This window comes from Marmota monax, unplaced genomic scaffold (genome assembly GCF_021218885.2).
Source record: "Marmota monax isolate L192 unplaced genomic scaffold, Marmota_monax_Labrador192_F-V1.1 WCK01_AAM20220418_F8-fsc00001, whole genome shotgun sequence".
Taxonomy (NCBI): Eukaryota; Metazoa; Chordata; class Mammalia; order Rodentia; family Sciuridae; genus Marmota; species Marmota monax.
In genome coordinates this window covers 58,516,557-58,535,106 of record NW_026693777.1, presented here as the reverse complement: position 1 = coordinate 58,535,106, position 18,550 = coordinate 58,516,557, and the positions used below count along the sequence as shown (strand labels likewise).

The 18,550-nt window shown below is 34.0% G+C and overlaps 1 protein-coding gene across 3 annotated transcripts in view; it reads left to right on the top strand.

The window, feature by feature from the left end:
• The window catches only part of Aldh1a2 (aldehyde dehydrogenase 1 family member A2), an 89,500-nt gene that overhangs the window by 48,554 nt on the left and 22,396 nt on the right, over window positions 1-18,550 (top strand). For all 3 annotated transcript variants that reach the window (XM_046461792.2, XM_058584840.1, XM_046461793.1), the window contains exons 5-7: window positions 2,155-2,216; window positions 4,533-4,661; window positions 4,761-4,874. In XM_046461792.2, coding sequence (XP_046317748.1) covers window positions 2,155-2,216; window positions 4,533-4,661; window positions 4,761-4,874 — 305 coding nt within the window. The remainder of the gene's footprint in view (window positions 1-2,154; window positions 2,217-4,532; window positions 4,662-4,760; window positions 4,875-18,550) is intronic.

The window sequence follows — 18,550 nt, the reverse complement described above, 5'->3', positions numbered from 1 at the left end:
GTACGATGCGAGGTGTCATCTTTCGCTGTCCAGATGAGGATATAGACTGAATTCAGAAGTTCTAGAGCCCAGTTCAAACATCTTTAGCCTATTTTTCCTCAGAAAACCCTTTCCAGAGATTCATAAATTGAAAGAAGGTAATAACCTGTACTGTTGTAAAAAATGGAATCTTTTCAGATGATCCATGAGTTCTCTGCATACAGAGCAGATATAGTTAATTAGATTTAAAAAATATTACTCAGACTTCTTATTATCATCCTATGGATAGTTCCCACATATTGGCTACTTTTTTTGAAATGGTGACACATTTAAAAAAAATTCTCTACAGTTGCTGAACCTGCCAACTTCCTCATTTCTTCAATTTAAAGTAATATCCATAAAACAAAGTCAAAAGATAAGCAGAAAAGCTTTGCCCTAATATGATAGAGAACTAATTTCCTTAATAACAGTAGAGCTCTTCAAATGACTAAAAAGATGAAAACCCCCATAGAAAAATGGCAAATGAAGATTAAGCTGAAGGAACAATTGAAAATGGCCAGTAAACATGAAAGGTGCTCACACTCATAGACCATTATACACAAATAAAAACAATTTGTCATTTCCCCAGGTACCAGATTGTCTGACATCAAAGTCTGGTGTTAAAAAGTAGAAAGTATAGCATGTTGTTAAAATTGCAAATTGTTTTAACTTTTCTGAAGGGGAATTTGGCAAATATTTATGAAAATATATAAAAATGCATGTACACTTTGATTTTAAAAAGTTCCACAGATATACAAAGATGTATAAAACAATAGGCTTTGCAGCATTATTTATAACAGCTTGAGCTCTCTCTGTCCCTCAGGAGAATTCCTAGTAATATTATTATTTATTCAGCCAATAAAATAGCATTCAGCTATTAAAAAGATGTGTTAGCTTTATAGGAAAAATAAAATATAAAATACAGTAAATAACATAATCCCATTTGTATTTTAGAAAAATGAAGAGAGAAGTGACAAAAGGAAAAGATACACACTTGTATGTGAATAAAGGTTCTTTGAAAAGATGCACCAGTAATAACAGTTAATTCTGGGAAAGGATAGAGATCAAAGGTCCAGGAGAAAAGAGGGGTGGGGGGAAACACTTTATTGTAAATACTTAAAATGCATAATTTTGAATTTAGTTAAAACAAATCTGTGTGATAAATATTAGTGATTAAGATGTATTGTGAGACAATGATAAACAGTCTCCTTCACATTTTTTCTTGTTCCCCAATCCACACACTCCTGTCCCCACCTGCATCTGCATTCCTAACAATTGTGTCTTGAATATTAGCTGAGTGTCTTCACTTTCCCTGAGGGACTGTTTTGAGAGAGAGAACAACTCTAATGAAGTGACCAAAGGGCTGGCAGTAGGGGGAAAACAAAGACTTTACCCAGTTCTGGTAAGGAAAGCCATATGCTAAAAATGTTTGGTTAGTTCAAGAAGGCTTTTAATACTACTTAGATAAAAGCCATGACATTTCCTTAAAGAATAATTTGTTTTGGTCTTTCTGGCTAATAATCCAAATTGTTTATTGCTTCTATAAGAAAAACAAGATTTTTAAATTTCTCTCAAGCTCTTTTACTTTTAACCCGTATGGTTCATTTTCACATCTAGTTCAAGGATGGAAGCTTTAAGTTATTGATGGAGTTCTTCTTGGCATATATCTTACTTTACTCCTTACTTTGTCCCGTTGCCCAACATTTTAAATATGCCCAATAGTATTTTCTTTAATATTTTTAATACTTAGAAATTACTTAAACATTTGTGTTACTCTAGTTTTTCAAATAAGTGTCCTACGTCTTATTTTAATACTTACTATAAAATTTTAGTTTTTAATAATTGACAACTTTCCCATCCCCACCCAAGACTGCTTCTAGTGTCATAAGTTTGTCCTTCATTTACCTTAGAGGTCCTCTCATCAACTCTGTGTGTCTGGGAGCCTTAGCCATAGGTACCCCAGGCCAAGTGATCGCTCTTCTGCCAGCTTTTGTGTGTAGTCAAGTAGGAAATTTATCCAGTTTCATTTATTTTATTTTATTTTATTTTTTTGGCTGCCACTGATGTTCTCCCTGTGCATTATTTTTCTAACCTAAATTTGCTGGGAGTGACCATGCTCGTGCTTATTTCTTTCAGATGGAGACTATTTTACCTTTACGAGACACGAACCCATTGGAGTGTGTGGACAGATCATCCCAGTGAGTGTATCTCCTCGCACCTTGTATTTATTTTCATTTGACCCAGTTCTTTTAAAGACACATAAAACATGGTCCTCAGCTATGTGTGTTTTCCATTACTGGGAAGAAAAAACTGAGCTCATGTTGTTGACATATCTTCAACAGCCTCCCTGCAAATGCTTATTTGAACAGGTTAATAGAGTTTCAGCTCTGTTACCAGGAGTTGAGTTCTCAAGTCATGGAATTCTCATGATTAAAATAAGCAAAGCAAAGCACAGTGTATTAATAACTTGCCCTTGGTTGTGGATGTCCATTCTGCTTATGGAAAAGTAATGCTTTGTTATATTTGCTTGTTTATTTTTTAGAACTGTGACTCCCCATGTTTCCAGGCATAGTATTTATATAGTTTTTCAATCCCATTCTTTCCCACTGTCTCTTTTCACAAGAATCTAGATAGGAGACGCTACAGAAGACACAGCAGTACAGTTAACGTCATGATCATAATTGAAACCATGCCGGGCTGTTGTCTGTCTTGTAAAGGGATATAGATGTAGTGCTTAGTGTTTGGATTGGAACATTAAACACTGTCCTTTGCTCTCTCTCTCTTTCTCATACACACCCTTGGCACAATAAAAAACATCAGTGAATCTTTTAACAGTACTAGCTAATAGTTCTGGCCAAGATTTCAAGGGAAGAATCAATTAAACTCTTACAAGATAGACAAGATTTCTCTTCTCCAAATTTAGGACATAATAAAATAATCTTGATTTTGGGAGTCAGAGATTTGGGAGAGTGATTGCTATTTGTTCAAATGACCAATAAGTCCTGGGTAACTATGAGAAGAGATTGAGAAGGGAAAATGAGAAGTTTGGTTGAAGTTCTTTGGCTCCTACCCCAGGGGACTCCTGCTTAGATAGCTCAGGGGTGGTTCTGTCACCTTCACTGTAGGATTCAAACCTGCTCCCCTTGCCCTTCCCCAGGCTCTCAGAGCTACAGCTTCTCTGACAGGACAAGAGTTGTTTGTCAGCCAGCTCCAGCTCAATTACTGCTCTCCAAGATTTATATACTGTAGATGGAATTAAAACATCATGGAGGACTCCCAAGTTTATAAACAACTAAGGGGAAAAGAAATTGGGTGTTTGGTGAAGGCAAGACACTTGTATATTTTTGCAGGCTTGCCAGAGCCAGTGAGAATCCTTCAAGGATGGCAGCTGAGAGGCTTCAGGCAGAAACACAGTGTGGTCAGACGCTGCAGCCAGGGGACTCGGAATTCTGCTTGCTTTCTTAATGAAATTATCAATGACACCTGATAGTAATGAGTCTCATGCCTGAACTTATGTTGAAACAAACTAGATGTCCTATTAAAATCAGTTTCAACCATTTTAGGCCCCAAATTCATATATTCTCATGAATATATTTTTTATCATTGGATTATTTTTCTGTGGAAAGGAGATAGATAAAAATTTTTGCATACTCATCAGGAGATATACTTTATTACTTTATTTTTTGTAGTCATATGTGTTTTATGATTATGTGTGTAAGAAAAACTGCTATCTTGAAGTACCATTGACTTAAAAATTTAATTTATCCCTAGAATTTTTTTTTCGGTGCAGGGGGGCAGGTAGTACCAGAAATTGAACCCAGAGACACTTAACCACTGAGCCACATCCCCAGCCCATTTTTATTTTTTATTTTGAGACAGGGTCTCATTAAGTAGCCTAAGGCTTTGCTAAATTGCTGAGGCTGGTTTTGAACTTGGAATCCTCCTGCCTCAGCCTCCCAAGCTGTTGGGATTACAGGTGTGCATCACCCTGTCTGGCTAGAAATTTTCTTTTTTAGTGCTTATATATTGAATAGATTTCACATTAATGTGCAAATCCTGCTGTAAAAATCCTATATTTAAGAGAAAGTCTCAAACACAAGAACTTATTGGAAACAAAGCTATTGCTGTTGTTGTTGTTGTTGTGCTGGGTATCAAACCCAGGGCCTCATGCATGCTAAGCATGCATTCTACCACTGATAGCATTCCCTACCGAAAGGCCTAATTTTAAGAACATATGAAACAACAGCAGTAAAGAAACAAAAACTTCCTTTCAATCATGAAGTTTCTTTTGGTGGGTAGCTGAGTAATTTGTTGTATAGAGAGAAAAAAAGAGATTTTCAAGGTCATTGCTATTCTATTCTTAATGAAGTCTTTAAAAATCCAAACATCTATGCTTTGTGGAGACAAGATTTATGATGTGGACTAGTTTAAGAAAAAATCAAAAAGTCACAGCTTAGAAACAAAGTGGTAGAGGAATATTTTTCCATTTATCAACCCTGAGTTTTCCCTTTCAGTGGAACTTCCCCCTGCTGATGTTTGCCTGGAAAATTGCTCCAGCTCTGTGCTGTGGCAATACAGTAGTGATTAAGCCAGCAGAGCAAACGCCTCTCAGCGCACTCTACATGGGAGCACTCATCAAAGAGGTAGGGGAAGCTGACTTCAGGAGTGGTTCCGACTCCCTTTACAGAGTCTGATTGTGTGGACCTTCACAAAACACATTTCCTCCACTTCTGTTTTCTTAGGCTGGCTTTCCACCTGGAGTCATCAATATTGTGCCAGGATATGGGCCAACAGCTGGGGCAGCAATAGCGTCTCACATTGGCATAGACAAGATTGCATTCACAGGCTCTACTGAGGTAGGTCCCTGAGAAACCATGGGCGGAGGAACATGACACTGAAGATGGTACTGTAAGCTGGATACCCACCGGGCACTTAGTACCCAAGCCCTTTAGGAGTAATATTGATCTCAGAGATAGAACATGGGTGAATATGAAAGCAAAGATTGACATTTTTAACTATTGGATGCACAGTTCTCTGAGCTTTTTTGTGTACTGTCTGTGTAAAAATTGTCTCAGAAGTTGTGGTTCTGGACACTTTTTTGATTCAAGAACATATGGCAGAAGCAAGTTAAGAAGCTGAAAAGCTTAACTAGTCTCTAGTAAAGATGAGAATTGAGACATAGCATTTCCTTCTCTTGATTTCCTGTAGTTGCAACTGGCAAATAATTATGCCCTATGAGCTGTAAGGGATGATACAGAGCAGTGGTCAGCAAACTTTTTCCAGTGAAGGTCTGATAGTAAGTCCTGTACACTTTGCAGGCAATGTGGGCTCTGTTGCAGCCACTTAGTTATGCATTACTAGCACCAAGCAGTCATAGATAATACATTAACAAATGAGTGTGACTGTGTGCCAGGAAAACTTTACAGGAACTGAAGTTTAAATTTCACATAATTTTTACAAATCAAAAAATACCTATAATTTTTTTACAAACATTTAAAAATGTGAAAACTGTTCTTACTTTATAGCTCATACCAAAAGAGGTAGCAGATCAAGTTTATAAATCCCTTATGTTAGAATCACATATGTAATTAGGGAGATGTATAAATTGTTACTCCAGTATGTCTTTGATTCAGGTAACAAATGCCCAAAGAGAGACTCTGATTCATTGTTTCAAGTTGAACTTCACAGATACTGCTATCATCATTGCAAAGGATGTCTATAAGTCCAGAACAGTGTTCCCCAAAAGAAAGAGAACAAGGGCAGCATTTGTCACTTAAGTCTGGTAACCTAAAAAATTAAAAGAAACAAGTGAAACTAATATTCACAACATATTTAATTTAATCCAGTATTTCCAAAATATTATTTCAACAAATAATTGGTATGAAAATTATTAACACAATATTTTGCATTCTATTTTTCTTATGAAGTTTTTGAAATCTGGTATGTGTTTTACATTTGCAACACACCTCAATTCAGACTAGCCACATTTCCATGGCTACATATGGCCAGTGGCTAGCATGTTGGAGAGTACAGGTCTAGAAAGTTGATAATATCAGTTGATAGAGAATTGATATGTGGTTTAACTGACTCTTGTTAAATTCATGAAAAATTTCATAAAAGATGGATTAATGGTCCTAAATGTTAATTTACATTTAGAGATTATTTAGTTTTATGTTTGTCAAGAGTAAATCTTGCTTGTTTCTCCAAAATTTTTGTTACACTTGTTTTGTTACACTTTTTCAATTTAATGAAATATGTAAACCAAAATGAGAGTATGAAAGGGAATTATTGTTTCTGATGAACTGAGTCTAATGCTTTGAAAAATATTTATTAAGGAGAGATGACAAAAACAAACTGCAACCAATTAGAAGTAGGCAAGAAAGACAATAATAAAAGATTAGGGGAAAATATAAATCTGGATAAGAGTGTGAGCCTGGATGGCTTGGCAAATGTTTTTAACTCCCTACTCCACTTAAAGAAACTGAAACCAGAAATCTTCAAAGTATTTTAAGGATGTGGTTTAATCAGAAAGGACAAGAGGAACTGTAATTAAAATCTGTCTCTTTTTTTTAATGTTTATACTTGCCAATTTTATTGGTAAATTTATTGTTTTAATTTGCATTTAAAATTAATGAACTGGGGCCTTATTTACTATCTTTATTGGCTAATTGTATTTTTAAATTAAACTATTTATTATTATAATTTGTTATACATAATGGTAGAATACAATTCATTTTATATTACACATGTAGAACACAATTTTTAAGTCACTGATTGTACACAAAGTATTTTCACACCATTTGTGTCTTCATGCATGTCCTTAGGGTAATAATGTCTATCTCATTCCACCATCATTTCCTTGCTTTTATATTCAAAGACTGGAGAATTAGATATACATATTTTTAAAATGTACATGATATACTTAAGGCATCTTTTCTTGCTTTAATCTTTTTTTTCTGTTAATTGAACAGTGGTCATGATAGAGTCAGGTAAGACACTTCAGTGTAATTTTTTAATAAAACTTTATAATAAAAATAAGAGTGTAATATACAGATACCATGTTGTACCAGTACCAAAAGATATTCTTTCTTTTTAATAGCTACATGACATTCTCTTACATCAATATTATTTAGTATTTAATCCTCTGTTAATGTGCACACCAACAACTTTTTTTTTCACTTTTGTTCTTATTATACAAACTATTGAAATAAAAGCCTTTGGAGATACAAAAGAGATTCTGTGTGTGTGTGTGTGTGTGAGTGTGTGTGTGTGTGTGTGTGTGAGAGAGAGAGAGAGAGAGAGAGAGAGAGAGAGAGAGAGAGAGAGATAGATTCCATTGGATGTTTCTGGAAATGTAATTGCAAAATAAAAGGATATTTATATTTTAATTTGCTTACCAAGAAGGCATTAAAGTTTTGGTTTCATTTATAGGATCTCTTTATATGTCAAGTATGTTAATCTTAAGTTTGTTGTATAATTTGTAAATATTATTAACAGTTTGCTCTTGGATTTTAACATTTTAAAAAGTTATTTGCCATGCACAGTTTTAAATTTGTGTATAGTTATGTCTTATTCTTTTCCATAACAGCCTCTGAGTTTTCTGTCCCTTTGGAGAAACCCCTTCAAGTTTATACACATTGGTTCTTCCCATTTCTTTCAGTATTTTTATGGTTTTGTTTTGTTTAAATCTTTTTTCTTGCTGGAATTTATTTTCCTGTATAATGACAGGTAGGAGCCTAATTTAGTTTTTTTAACAAAAAAAAAATAAACTAGTGCTCAATTATTTAAGTATAATTTATTAAAGAATGTATCATTCTGCAACTCATTTTAATATAATATAACATTATATGATAAATTTACATGTCTACATGTTTCTGTTTTATGATTCATAGTTTTATTTATCTATTGTTCCAGTTACTAAGTCTCAGAAATTGTGATGTGATAGACAAGATACCCCCTTATTATGCCTTTTTTTTTTAGTTTTTCAAAACCTTTTGACCATTTAATATTTCAGATGAAATTTCAAATTGATTTTATAAGCATCTTAACTTTCTCCCCAGAACTCTCATTGGAATTTTGATTGGTATTATATGTTCATATTAAATTGAGGGAAGGACAGTCTTTACCATATTGACTTCCTACGTAGGAATCCCTTTAGTTATTTGTCATTAAATAGGTCTTAGGCTTTTATTAATAATTTCTAAGCACTTAATATTTTCTTCCAAGATATTTAAATCTAAAAACTGAGCACCTTTAAAAAAAATGTTACAACACCATGTAGTAGAAAGTTAGATGGAACAGATAGATGGAATCTCATCTTTCAGGCCTCACAAGAAGTTGTATGACAAGTCAGTAAAAATGTAAGTACTTGTCGTCAGAGCTCTTGGGTTCAGATCTGTTTTGTCACTGTAGATTTTTTAACATTTTAAAGAAATTTACTGAAGTATAAGTTACATACATTAAAACACACCCATTTAAATACCAAATATACATATCCATGTAACCACCACAGATTACTCAGGCCTTTTTCCAGCTAACACTCTTGGCTCCAGGCAATCATTAATCCTTTTTATTAATTTTACTATTCCAGAACTTCATATAAATATAACAATATGATATGTACTCTCTTATGTCCTCTGTTGTAGTTGTTATTCAACATTTAATGTATTATTGATAAGGTTGTGTTTAAATCTCCCATCTTGTTTTGGTTTTCATCGGTCCATCTAGGTCTTCCCCCCTCACCTTTTTCTACCCTCTTTTGAATTCATTGACTAATTTAGTTTTCTGATTCACATTATTAGCTACACCTGTTTTATAAGTGATTGCTTTAGTGTTTACAGTATGCTTCTTAATCACAGTCTGTCATTAATTGTATTGTTTCTTCTTTATGATATAATAATCACACACTAGTATTCTTTCATTCATCATATCCTTTGTTCTATTTTTGTCCCTAATTTATTTTCACGTTATGTGACTCTGAATACATTTCTACTGTTACTGTTTTAAAAATTTAATTATATTTAACAACTTTTTTAAAATGGGAGGGCAAAATTATTTTGCACTTATCAATATATTAGCCATTCCGACCCTCTTTTGTTTTGGGGTAGGCCCTCTTTCCCTTCTTGTAGCATTATTATTATTATTATTATTATTATTATTATTATTAGAATTGTTTCTTTATATTTTTCTTATTTATTTATTTATTTATCTAAAAACACCTCTAATGTTTCTTGTAGGGCAGGTCTACTAGTGAAGAGTTCCCTTAGTTTTTGTTTGTCTGACAATGTCTCAATTTGTATTTTGTTCTTTAATAACTTTTTTTCTGGATATGGAATTCTATTTGGACAGTTTTGCTTCACTTTAAAGACACTGAAGATGTCATTCTGTTTTTTTCTGACTTGCTGTGTTCTGATGAGTCTCCACAGTCATTGTGTATGATGTTTCCTTTTCCTCCAACTGCATGTAAGAATATCTCTTTTTAATGGTTGTCAGCAATTTGATTGTGATGTGTTTCTATGTATTTGTTCTTTCCTAAATTGTTTGGGGTTCATTCACATTTTTGGTCCTTCAAGTTTATAGTTTTCATCAAATTCAGAAACATTTAGACTTTTATTTCTTCAGATGTATTTTTTCCTTCTACTGCCCTCTACTTATTACCTATGTATTGCATCACTTGACATTATCCTATCAGTCACTGAGTCTCTTTTAGTTTATTCTCATCTTTTCTCCTCTTTGTGCTTCAGTCTAGATAGCTTGTCATCATAAAGCTCATTTATCTTCTGTAATGCTTGATGTGCTTCAGATGTTGCATTTTTAAGCTCTGGAAACTGTGAGTTCATATACGTATATATAGCTTAGCTTTCCTTCCTCACTGTATCCTTGTTTTCCTTTAAATTTGTGAACATATTTCTAATGCCTCTTTTAAAGTCCTTCTCTGTTAATATTATTATCTCTCTCATCTCTGCATCTATTTCTGTTGACTGATAGTTTTCCAGGGTATACTTCTTTTCACTTCTGTTAGTTTTGGCAGGATACTGGACACTGAAACATGTAGATTTCGTTGTCTTTCTTTAAAGAGTGGGCTCCCTGCCCCCCCACACACAGTTAAGTTACTTAAGATCCAGCTTAACTCTTCCAAGACTTATTTTCAAGCTTTGTTATGACTGGTTTATTTTTATTAGTAAATTGAGATCCTTCTAGTGTTTATATTGAATACCTCCAGCATTCAACAAGGTCTTTCCACTCTGTCATCTCTGAACTTAATGTCTCCTATCCCTCAATGAGTACTCTCAATTATTAGGCAAATTACCTGATATTTTTCTTTTCTCAGTCTCACTCTCCCTCTGCACTACCAGCTTAGCATTCAGCCAGAGACACAGATGGACCCCCATGCAGACTTGTGGGCTTCACTCCCTCCCTCTGGTACTCATCTGGTCACATTTTAGTCACTTCAGTCTCTGTGGGCTTAAGTCTCTAATAATCAACTGAGTGAGACCATCATGTTCTGCTTTGGTCTCCTTACCAGAAATTCACTTACTGCTTTCAGTTTCCCAAACTCATACTGCATTCTCACTGTGATCTAGAATTTTTTGTTGTTGTTGTTGTTCGTTTTTTTTTTTTTTTTTAGCAAAAATGACTTTCCTTATTTGTTTCCCTTGGCTCTAGAATGACAGTGCCTTTGGCTTTCTTTCTCTAGGTTTCATGTAGATCAGATCACCCTATGCTCATAATCTCACATTAGGTATTTTATAGTCAGTGGGATTACACCTTTGTTTACTTCAGTTGATATAACTAGAGTCTTAAGAGTACAATTTTAGGGACATTTGGATACAGAAAAGCCCTTGATTTATCTAGTACAAAATATTTAAGAAGTGCTTTAATTTCATAAATAACTTCCTTTTATCTTTGAGCTGATTTGCATTATCAGTTTAGTGTTGATTTTATAAGTTTTAGAAGATGGCAGTTTCTAGTCATACATGCAATTTTGGATGAGGACGTTCCCTCTGAGGTCTGTCCTTTTGGCATTCTCCTCAGTACCTAAAATAGTATCTGATGCACAATAAAATGCATTTTAGATATTTGTTAGCTACACAAAGAAGAAAAGACTGAATCAGGATATAAAAGTTTGTACAGAAATATTCATAGCAGCATTAATCCTGATTGCTGAAGGTAGAAACAGCCCAAATGTCTATCCAGTGATGAGTTGACAAACAAGATGTAATATGCCCATACAATGGAATCTTATTCAGTCAAAAGGAATAAAGTATAAATACATGCTACAACCTGAAGAAACATTGAAAACATTATTGTAAGTGAAAGAAGGTGGTAACAAAAGGCTACGTATTTTATGATTCTGTTTATCTGAAATATCTAGAATAGCAAATGTATAGACAGAAAATAGATTAGTGGTTGTCAGGATCAGAGAGGAAGGGAGAATGAGAGTGATTGCTAATGGATATGAAGTTTCTTTGGGAGATGTAAAATATCCTATAATCAAAACAACTGAATTGTACACAACAAAATGGCAGGTTTTATGGCATATGAGTTGCACCTCAGTAAAGTTGTTAAAAATGAATGATTCTGTTTAAGCTTTTAAATTTGGGGTGTCAGTAGCCAACATTGGTGGAACACTTACTTTGTGCTTGGTACTTGCTAAGTGCTTTGTACACAGCATCTCACCATGTCTCCACATCAACCCTAGGAGGTACACAGATGAGCAGAGTGTGGCAGGGAAGGGCTAAATACCTACTCCTGGTCACATGCTAGTAAATGACAGGGCCAAGAGTCATATTCAGAGCCTGTACACATCACAGTGCTATGCTGCCTCCCTAGCTAAGGGGCTGGCTGCATACTATCTCACATGTAGGAGACAGTATCCATGAAAATCAGGAATGACCTGTCAAAGGATATACTTGGGAAAGATGGTTTCTCAATGAAACATGTTTTGTTGAAAGAATAGTCAGAAGTGTTTAATTCTGAAAGGATATAGACACTATTCTCAGTACCCCCTTCCCCTAAAATTAACTTTTAAAATTGCATCTTTTTAAAAATCTCATTTGATCCATTAGATGATTTTTATCTGACAATCTCTGGTACAAGACTTAAATATTTGAAACTAAGTTATCTCAAGCCAATTCCACAAACATTTATTGAGCACCGATCTGCCAAGCACTATACTAGACCTTGGAGAAATACACATGGTTTTCAAATGTGTGTGCACATCTAGGAGAAATGTCATCAGTTTGAGATGTTTACATTTGAATGAAAAGTTAATTTATTCAAAGATAAACTATTTCAAGGAGAAGATAATTTTACATCTTAAATTCCAGTTTTTAACATTCACAACTATGAAGAATTTATGACAATTTCTTTCCTCTTATTATTGATATCTTTGGATAAAATGAAATTATAGTGGCATGAGAACCAAAGTATAAATAGAACTTGGAGGAAAGGTATTCTGGTTGTGGGGACCCTTGTGAATAATCTGTTGCTTGATATTGGCCGATAATCAACAAATACTTGTATCATTCAATTCTTAAAATTATCTCCCTTGCCAATTATTAAAGACCAGCACTTAGAAAAAGCTTGTTAATTCTCTCTCTCTCTCTCTCTCTCTCTCTCTCTCTATCTATCTATATATATATATATATATATATTACATACACACACATTTTTTGGCTGAAATGTAGGATGAAAGATTAGGTTTCAGTGTTCTTTCTTAAGAACAAAGAGTTACTTTTTTAAATTATTCTATGGGAATTTAAACTCTAGAGATGCTGTTTTTATACTAATTTAGTGTGTTTCTCCTTAAAAGTCTCTTTAATAGGATGCAAAAAGCTGTATAGAGGTGGACGATGGGGAAACCTCAGCCCTAAAAGTCATACCGGAGGGGACAAGTTGAGGAGTCAGTTGTGTAACTGATTTCCTCCACACTTGGTGGTAGGACTAGCCAACATTCAACCCCACATGCTCAGTCACTAATATGTGACTTCAGTGTTCTAGTAGAAAGCAGTTAATATTTCAGAAATCACAAAAGTTCATGAAAAAAAATTAGAAAAAAATATCATGTTTTCCCCTATAGCTATTTCCCATAACCATATTTCTGTTTCTGAGGTTATATTACTCTCAATCACATTCAGGCAAGTTAATTTCCATCTCCAAAGCTATGCCAGTGGCTTATCATAAGCAAAGATAATTTTTGAGCTGAACAGTTAATGATCAGTGTGATCAACCTAATGATCACCAAATAACACCTCACAAAATTAGTTTAGTAAATTTAGAAGTTTAATGTAGTTCAGCTGGAGTTCATTTCTCTCCGTCCTTTATTTAGAATCCCTTAAAGGAAAACAAAGTACTCATCAGTCCTTTGCTAAAATGAAACTTGGAAAAACACTATCACAACACTGTACTTTGCCTTTCTCTCAAAAAAGTAGAGGAAAACACACTTTTCCAACAAGAAATTCCAAACCCAGTTTTTAACTTACCCTAAGAGCAATTAAAATTATGTCAGAGTGATATCAGAAAATTAGACTTAATTTAAATATCTATTTATGGTTGTATGGATTTGTTCACAGTACATGTTGTTAATCTTTACAGGCCTCAGGTTTCCTGTCTGTAGATTAAGAATTATATATACTAAATGGATTGTGAGGGTGGAATGAACTAATATATTTAAAGTGTTTAACACGGAGTCTGGTTCTCAGTAAGGTGTCAGTAAATATTAGTTGTCATTGTTTTGTATTTATTTTTAAGTGAAGTTAATAGAACAACTTATGTTTGGGGAAGTGTGGTATAATAGGAGAGGTTCTGGATTCAAACAACTGTGGATCAGATCCCAGATTTCCTATTGTATGATTTTTGGCAAATTATTTAGTCTCTCCTTTCGTTTTTTCATCCGCTAAGAGTTAAGAATAACTCCCTACAGACTTATTTGTGGATTAAGATAATTGTATTTGAAAGTTCCAATCATGTTGCTTAGCACATTGTAAGATTTCAGTAAATATTAGTTGAATCTGAACTTTCCATTTGCAAATAATATATCTGTCGAAAACTAATTCCTGCTCTCTTCTGACAGCTTTACTCTTTATTTGTTTTGTGGCTTTTGTAAGTACTTTACAAATATTTTTGACTTCTAGTAAGTGTGTGTGTGTGTGTGTGTGTGTTTGCTCTTCTATTTCATTTTTTGGAAGATTGCCTCAGTGCTTGCTTAGATAAATTGCTTTTGAATTATTTTTCTTTTTAGGTGAAATAGTGTACTATTTAGAATGCAATGCTGGAAGAGAGTTTTTTTTTTATTTCACTGTGTTTTCTATTTTTTAATCTTTTTAGTCATACATGACAGTAGACTGTATTTTGACATATCATATATACATGGATTATAACTTCCCATTCTTGTGGTTGTATATGATATGAAGTTACAATGGTTGAATATTGGAAGAGAGTACCTATTAAGGAACTCACTTAAGATTACTTGCAATGGTCTAAAGTGGGGGTCATTCCTTCAACCTGAATTGACTACATTCCAATTCTGTCATAAGATAAAATTTCATTGCTGAAAAAATGTAATGTAGTAATCATTATTTTTCAGTAGTTGTTCAAAGTGGTGGTGGTAGTGGAGGCTGTGTACTCTTTAAAAATCCAGATTTATGCACACCATCCACAAGCCTATAAGTTAGAGATTTTGGAAATGGGTCTAAGAAGTCTCACTTTAATCAGTTTTTCTAGTGATTTGTAAATCTGTTGATGTTCAAGAATCACTGGTTTACATATAAATCAATTAGTTGGGTCATACTTCACAACATGTTCCCAGGCTATTTTAAGAAAAAAACTTATGGTTCTAAGTTTGTTAGATTATGCTAAAATATAACATTTGTGAAAACTGAAAAGTATCACTTGCATTATCTTGTAAGTTTATAGTTTTATTCCAGCTATTATCTGTCTCCGAGCATCTTAAGAAAAAATATCACAATCTGTTTAGCAAAGTAAAAACATGGTCCAAAGCATTCCCTGTACTCATGAGTTAACAAAGAAACAGACAAAAAAAATGTCCAAAATGAATTCCTAAGCAATTATTGTATTAAGAACTTGCAAACATATGAAAGTTCATAACACTCAAAACAATATAGGGTTTGTGATATGGTAAAATGGCTGATGAGTACAGGGGAATAATTGGCATGTGAGCAGAGTCCCCCTTCAATTATATTTCTCAGAAAGTAACTGTGATGTATACAGCACAACTGTAAACTAGTAAGACTTATTTTCACAAGCTGCACCTCAAAAATGAATAACATAACCTTTCCTGTGCCACTTCTCAGTCTGTAGTAAATTTCATTTTCCTTCACTCCTCTTCCTCATATACAGGAGTAGCCTTTGAGCCCAGAAAGGTACTAATGAGCTTTCTCAGAGATGACTTTGACAGTCTTAAAACTAAGATTGATCTTTCAGATAGAAATCATTTTGATTCACTATTGTATGTCAGGCATCAGCATATGAAGATCCCCTTCCATCACCCCATATTTTACAAATGGATGAACTGGACTTACCCTAGCAGTAAGAGCATAAAGTCAATATTTGGTAAAAATCACCTGAGATCTTCATGAACTTCTCCCTCCTGTTTTCTCTGTTTCTTCTGTGCTCTAGGCCTTTGCCCCAGAGGATTTTGCAGGTTCAGCACAGCTATAATACCATCTCATTGCATCATTATGCCCCTAGGACCACTAGTTCCCTCTGCATAGGATGTTCAACGGAGCCCCGATAATCACCAATGAATTCCTAAGCAATTTGACTCTTCAGGCTCAACTGGATAGATCTTCTTAAGCAATTTTTGTTGATTTTGCCCTTATCTGCTTAAAGCAATATTCTTAGGAAAGTTTCAGGGTTCATTTTAGTCATATCTATAGGTTTCTGAACATGGAGATTAATCACTATTTATTTTCCACCCCAACTATCTTCCCTTCTCATAAAACCAACAGTTTTTTTCTAACTCATCTATTTTCATCTAACACATTTATTTAAATTTTTATTTAACAATATGAAAGTAAACAATTAAGTTAATCAACACAGTATTCATTTAGGAAATTTCCCTAAAATAGCTCCCTTGTAATTATTAATCTCTCTTTTGAGCCCTAGACTTCTATCCACAAAGTGGAAATCTCTACCTAGATGTCATTATTATCATATAATAATGTCTTGTCATTATTTTTATTTTTTTTATTGGTTGTTCAAAACATTACAAAGCTCATGATATATCATCTTTCACACTTGTCATTATTTTTCCATTTCAGGTTCTAATTGTTTTAGAATGTCATCAATGTATTCCTAATGTATTTTTTACTTTAAAACCATTAAACTGTATTTTAAATAGTCACATAGACTTAAAGATCTAAGTCTTTATTAGATCTTTATTAACAGCTTTATTAAGATATAATTTATGCACAGTAAATTTCACATATTTAAAATGTACAACTTGATAGTCTAGACATATGTAGCCATCCACCTGAGAAACCACCAGCACAGTTGAGATAATGGCCATGTTCACTGCCCTCAAAAGTTTCTTAATGCCCCTCTGCAATCTCTCTCTTGCATCTCTCCCTTCATCCACGCCCCCCCCCCCATATTCCCAGATACCAATCTGCTTTCTGGTTAGGTTACTTGCATTTTCTAGAATTTTATATGAATGGAGACATATGGTATAAACTTTGCTATCTGGCTATTTTTTACTCAGCAGAATTATTCTGAGATCCATCCATGCTGTGTATATCAGTGTTTTATTCTTTTTTATTGCTGAATAGTAGTCATCCTTTTGGATAAATCACAATTTGTTTATCTATTCAGCAGTTTGGAGCTGCTACAAAGAAAAGCCTCTACAAACGTTTGTGTACAAATTTTCATCTGGATATATACATCCTAAGAGTGGAATGCCTAAGAATGTAATGGCTAGATGATATGGCAGATTAAGAAATGTAAAATGTTTTCCAAGTAAATTTCCTACCAGCAATGTAAAATATTTTCAACCCCTCTGCATCCTCATCAACATTCAGTATGGACAGTCTTTTTAAATTTTAGTTATTTGAATTAGGTGTATGATGTTCTCTTGATGTGGTTTTAATTTCCAGTTCTCTACTATTGAGCATCTTTTCCTTTGTGCATTTGCCACTGAATGTCTTCTTTGGTGAGGTATATTTTTTAATGTTTGCCAATTTGTGTGGGGGAGAGCATCATTTGTCTTCTTATTGTTGAATTTTGAAAGATCTTTGTATATTCTGGTTACAAGAACTTTACATGTTGCAAATATTTCTTCCCAGTTTGTGACTTGAATTTTCATTTCTTAACAATGTTTTCTATGAGCAGACCTTCTTGATTTTGATAATATTTAGTTCATTAGTATTTTATTTTATGAATCAGGTTTTTGGCCTTGTAAGAGAGCTTTACCTTAAGAGCACAAAGATTTTCTCCTCTGGTTCATTCTAGGAATTTTAGAGTTTTTGTTTTACATTTAGGCATATAATCTGCTTTGAGTTAATTTTTGTATATGTTATGAGGTAGAGATTGAAGTTCTCCCTTTTTTAAAAACATAGAATACTGGTCAAGCACCATTTCTTTTCTATTCTTCTTTGTGCATGTGTGTTTACGTACTCGCACATACTCAGAATCAAACCCAGGGGCATCACACATGCTCAGCAAGCACTTAACTACTGAGCTAAAAACCCAAGCTGCTCACACTTATTTCTCGAAAAGCCTGTCCTGTCTCCATTGAATTGCCTTTGCATCTTTCTCAAGCATGAGTTCTCCATATTTGTGTGAGTCTTTTTCTAGACTCTGTGTTCTGTTTCACTAGGCTACGTGTCTGTCCATTCAACATTACCATATTGTTTTGATTACTGTAGCTTTATAATGACAGGAAATTTTTATCTCTACAGGAAGAACATTAACAGCTAAATATGTAAAATATGTACTTTTCAAAACTGGAAATATGCAATGAGGAAGTGGGGGGGGCGAGAAAAAGGGAGGAAGAAAAACAGAAAGAAGAGGAAATTGGGAAAAGAATGGTGCAGAAGGTGGCCCTGTGAAGTGTTTTGTCATTAGAAACACAATGGTGAGGTAGCCTAATTACAGTGTACACAGAACAAGTTTCAGCTGAAGTTTTCCACTGAAGTCTACATTTGATATTTCTCTAGAGATGCTTACATTCATTTGAATGGAAACCAATTCTGTGGCTTTTGAGGTATCTCCTAGTTTCTTCTTTGGAATGACATCATTGGCAGATGCTAAAGGACCTGAGGGAGAAGCATTTGTCTAGAATATGAAAACCAACTTGTAATTATCTGTTAATAGTAGCAGATGGACAGTTTTCACAGACAAATCAAGTGGTCACATAATACTGGAGCCCCTTTTTAGTTTGTAGTTATTTATTTCTTCATCTATGTATTCTTTTCTAATTTTGTAAGCTACTTAGGATATTATATACATTCTTCCAGACTGAACATGTCACTTAAACATGGATTTAAGTGTGGCTTCTGTTATGATTACCCTA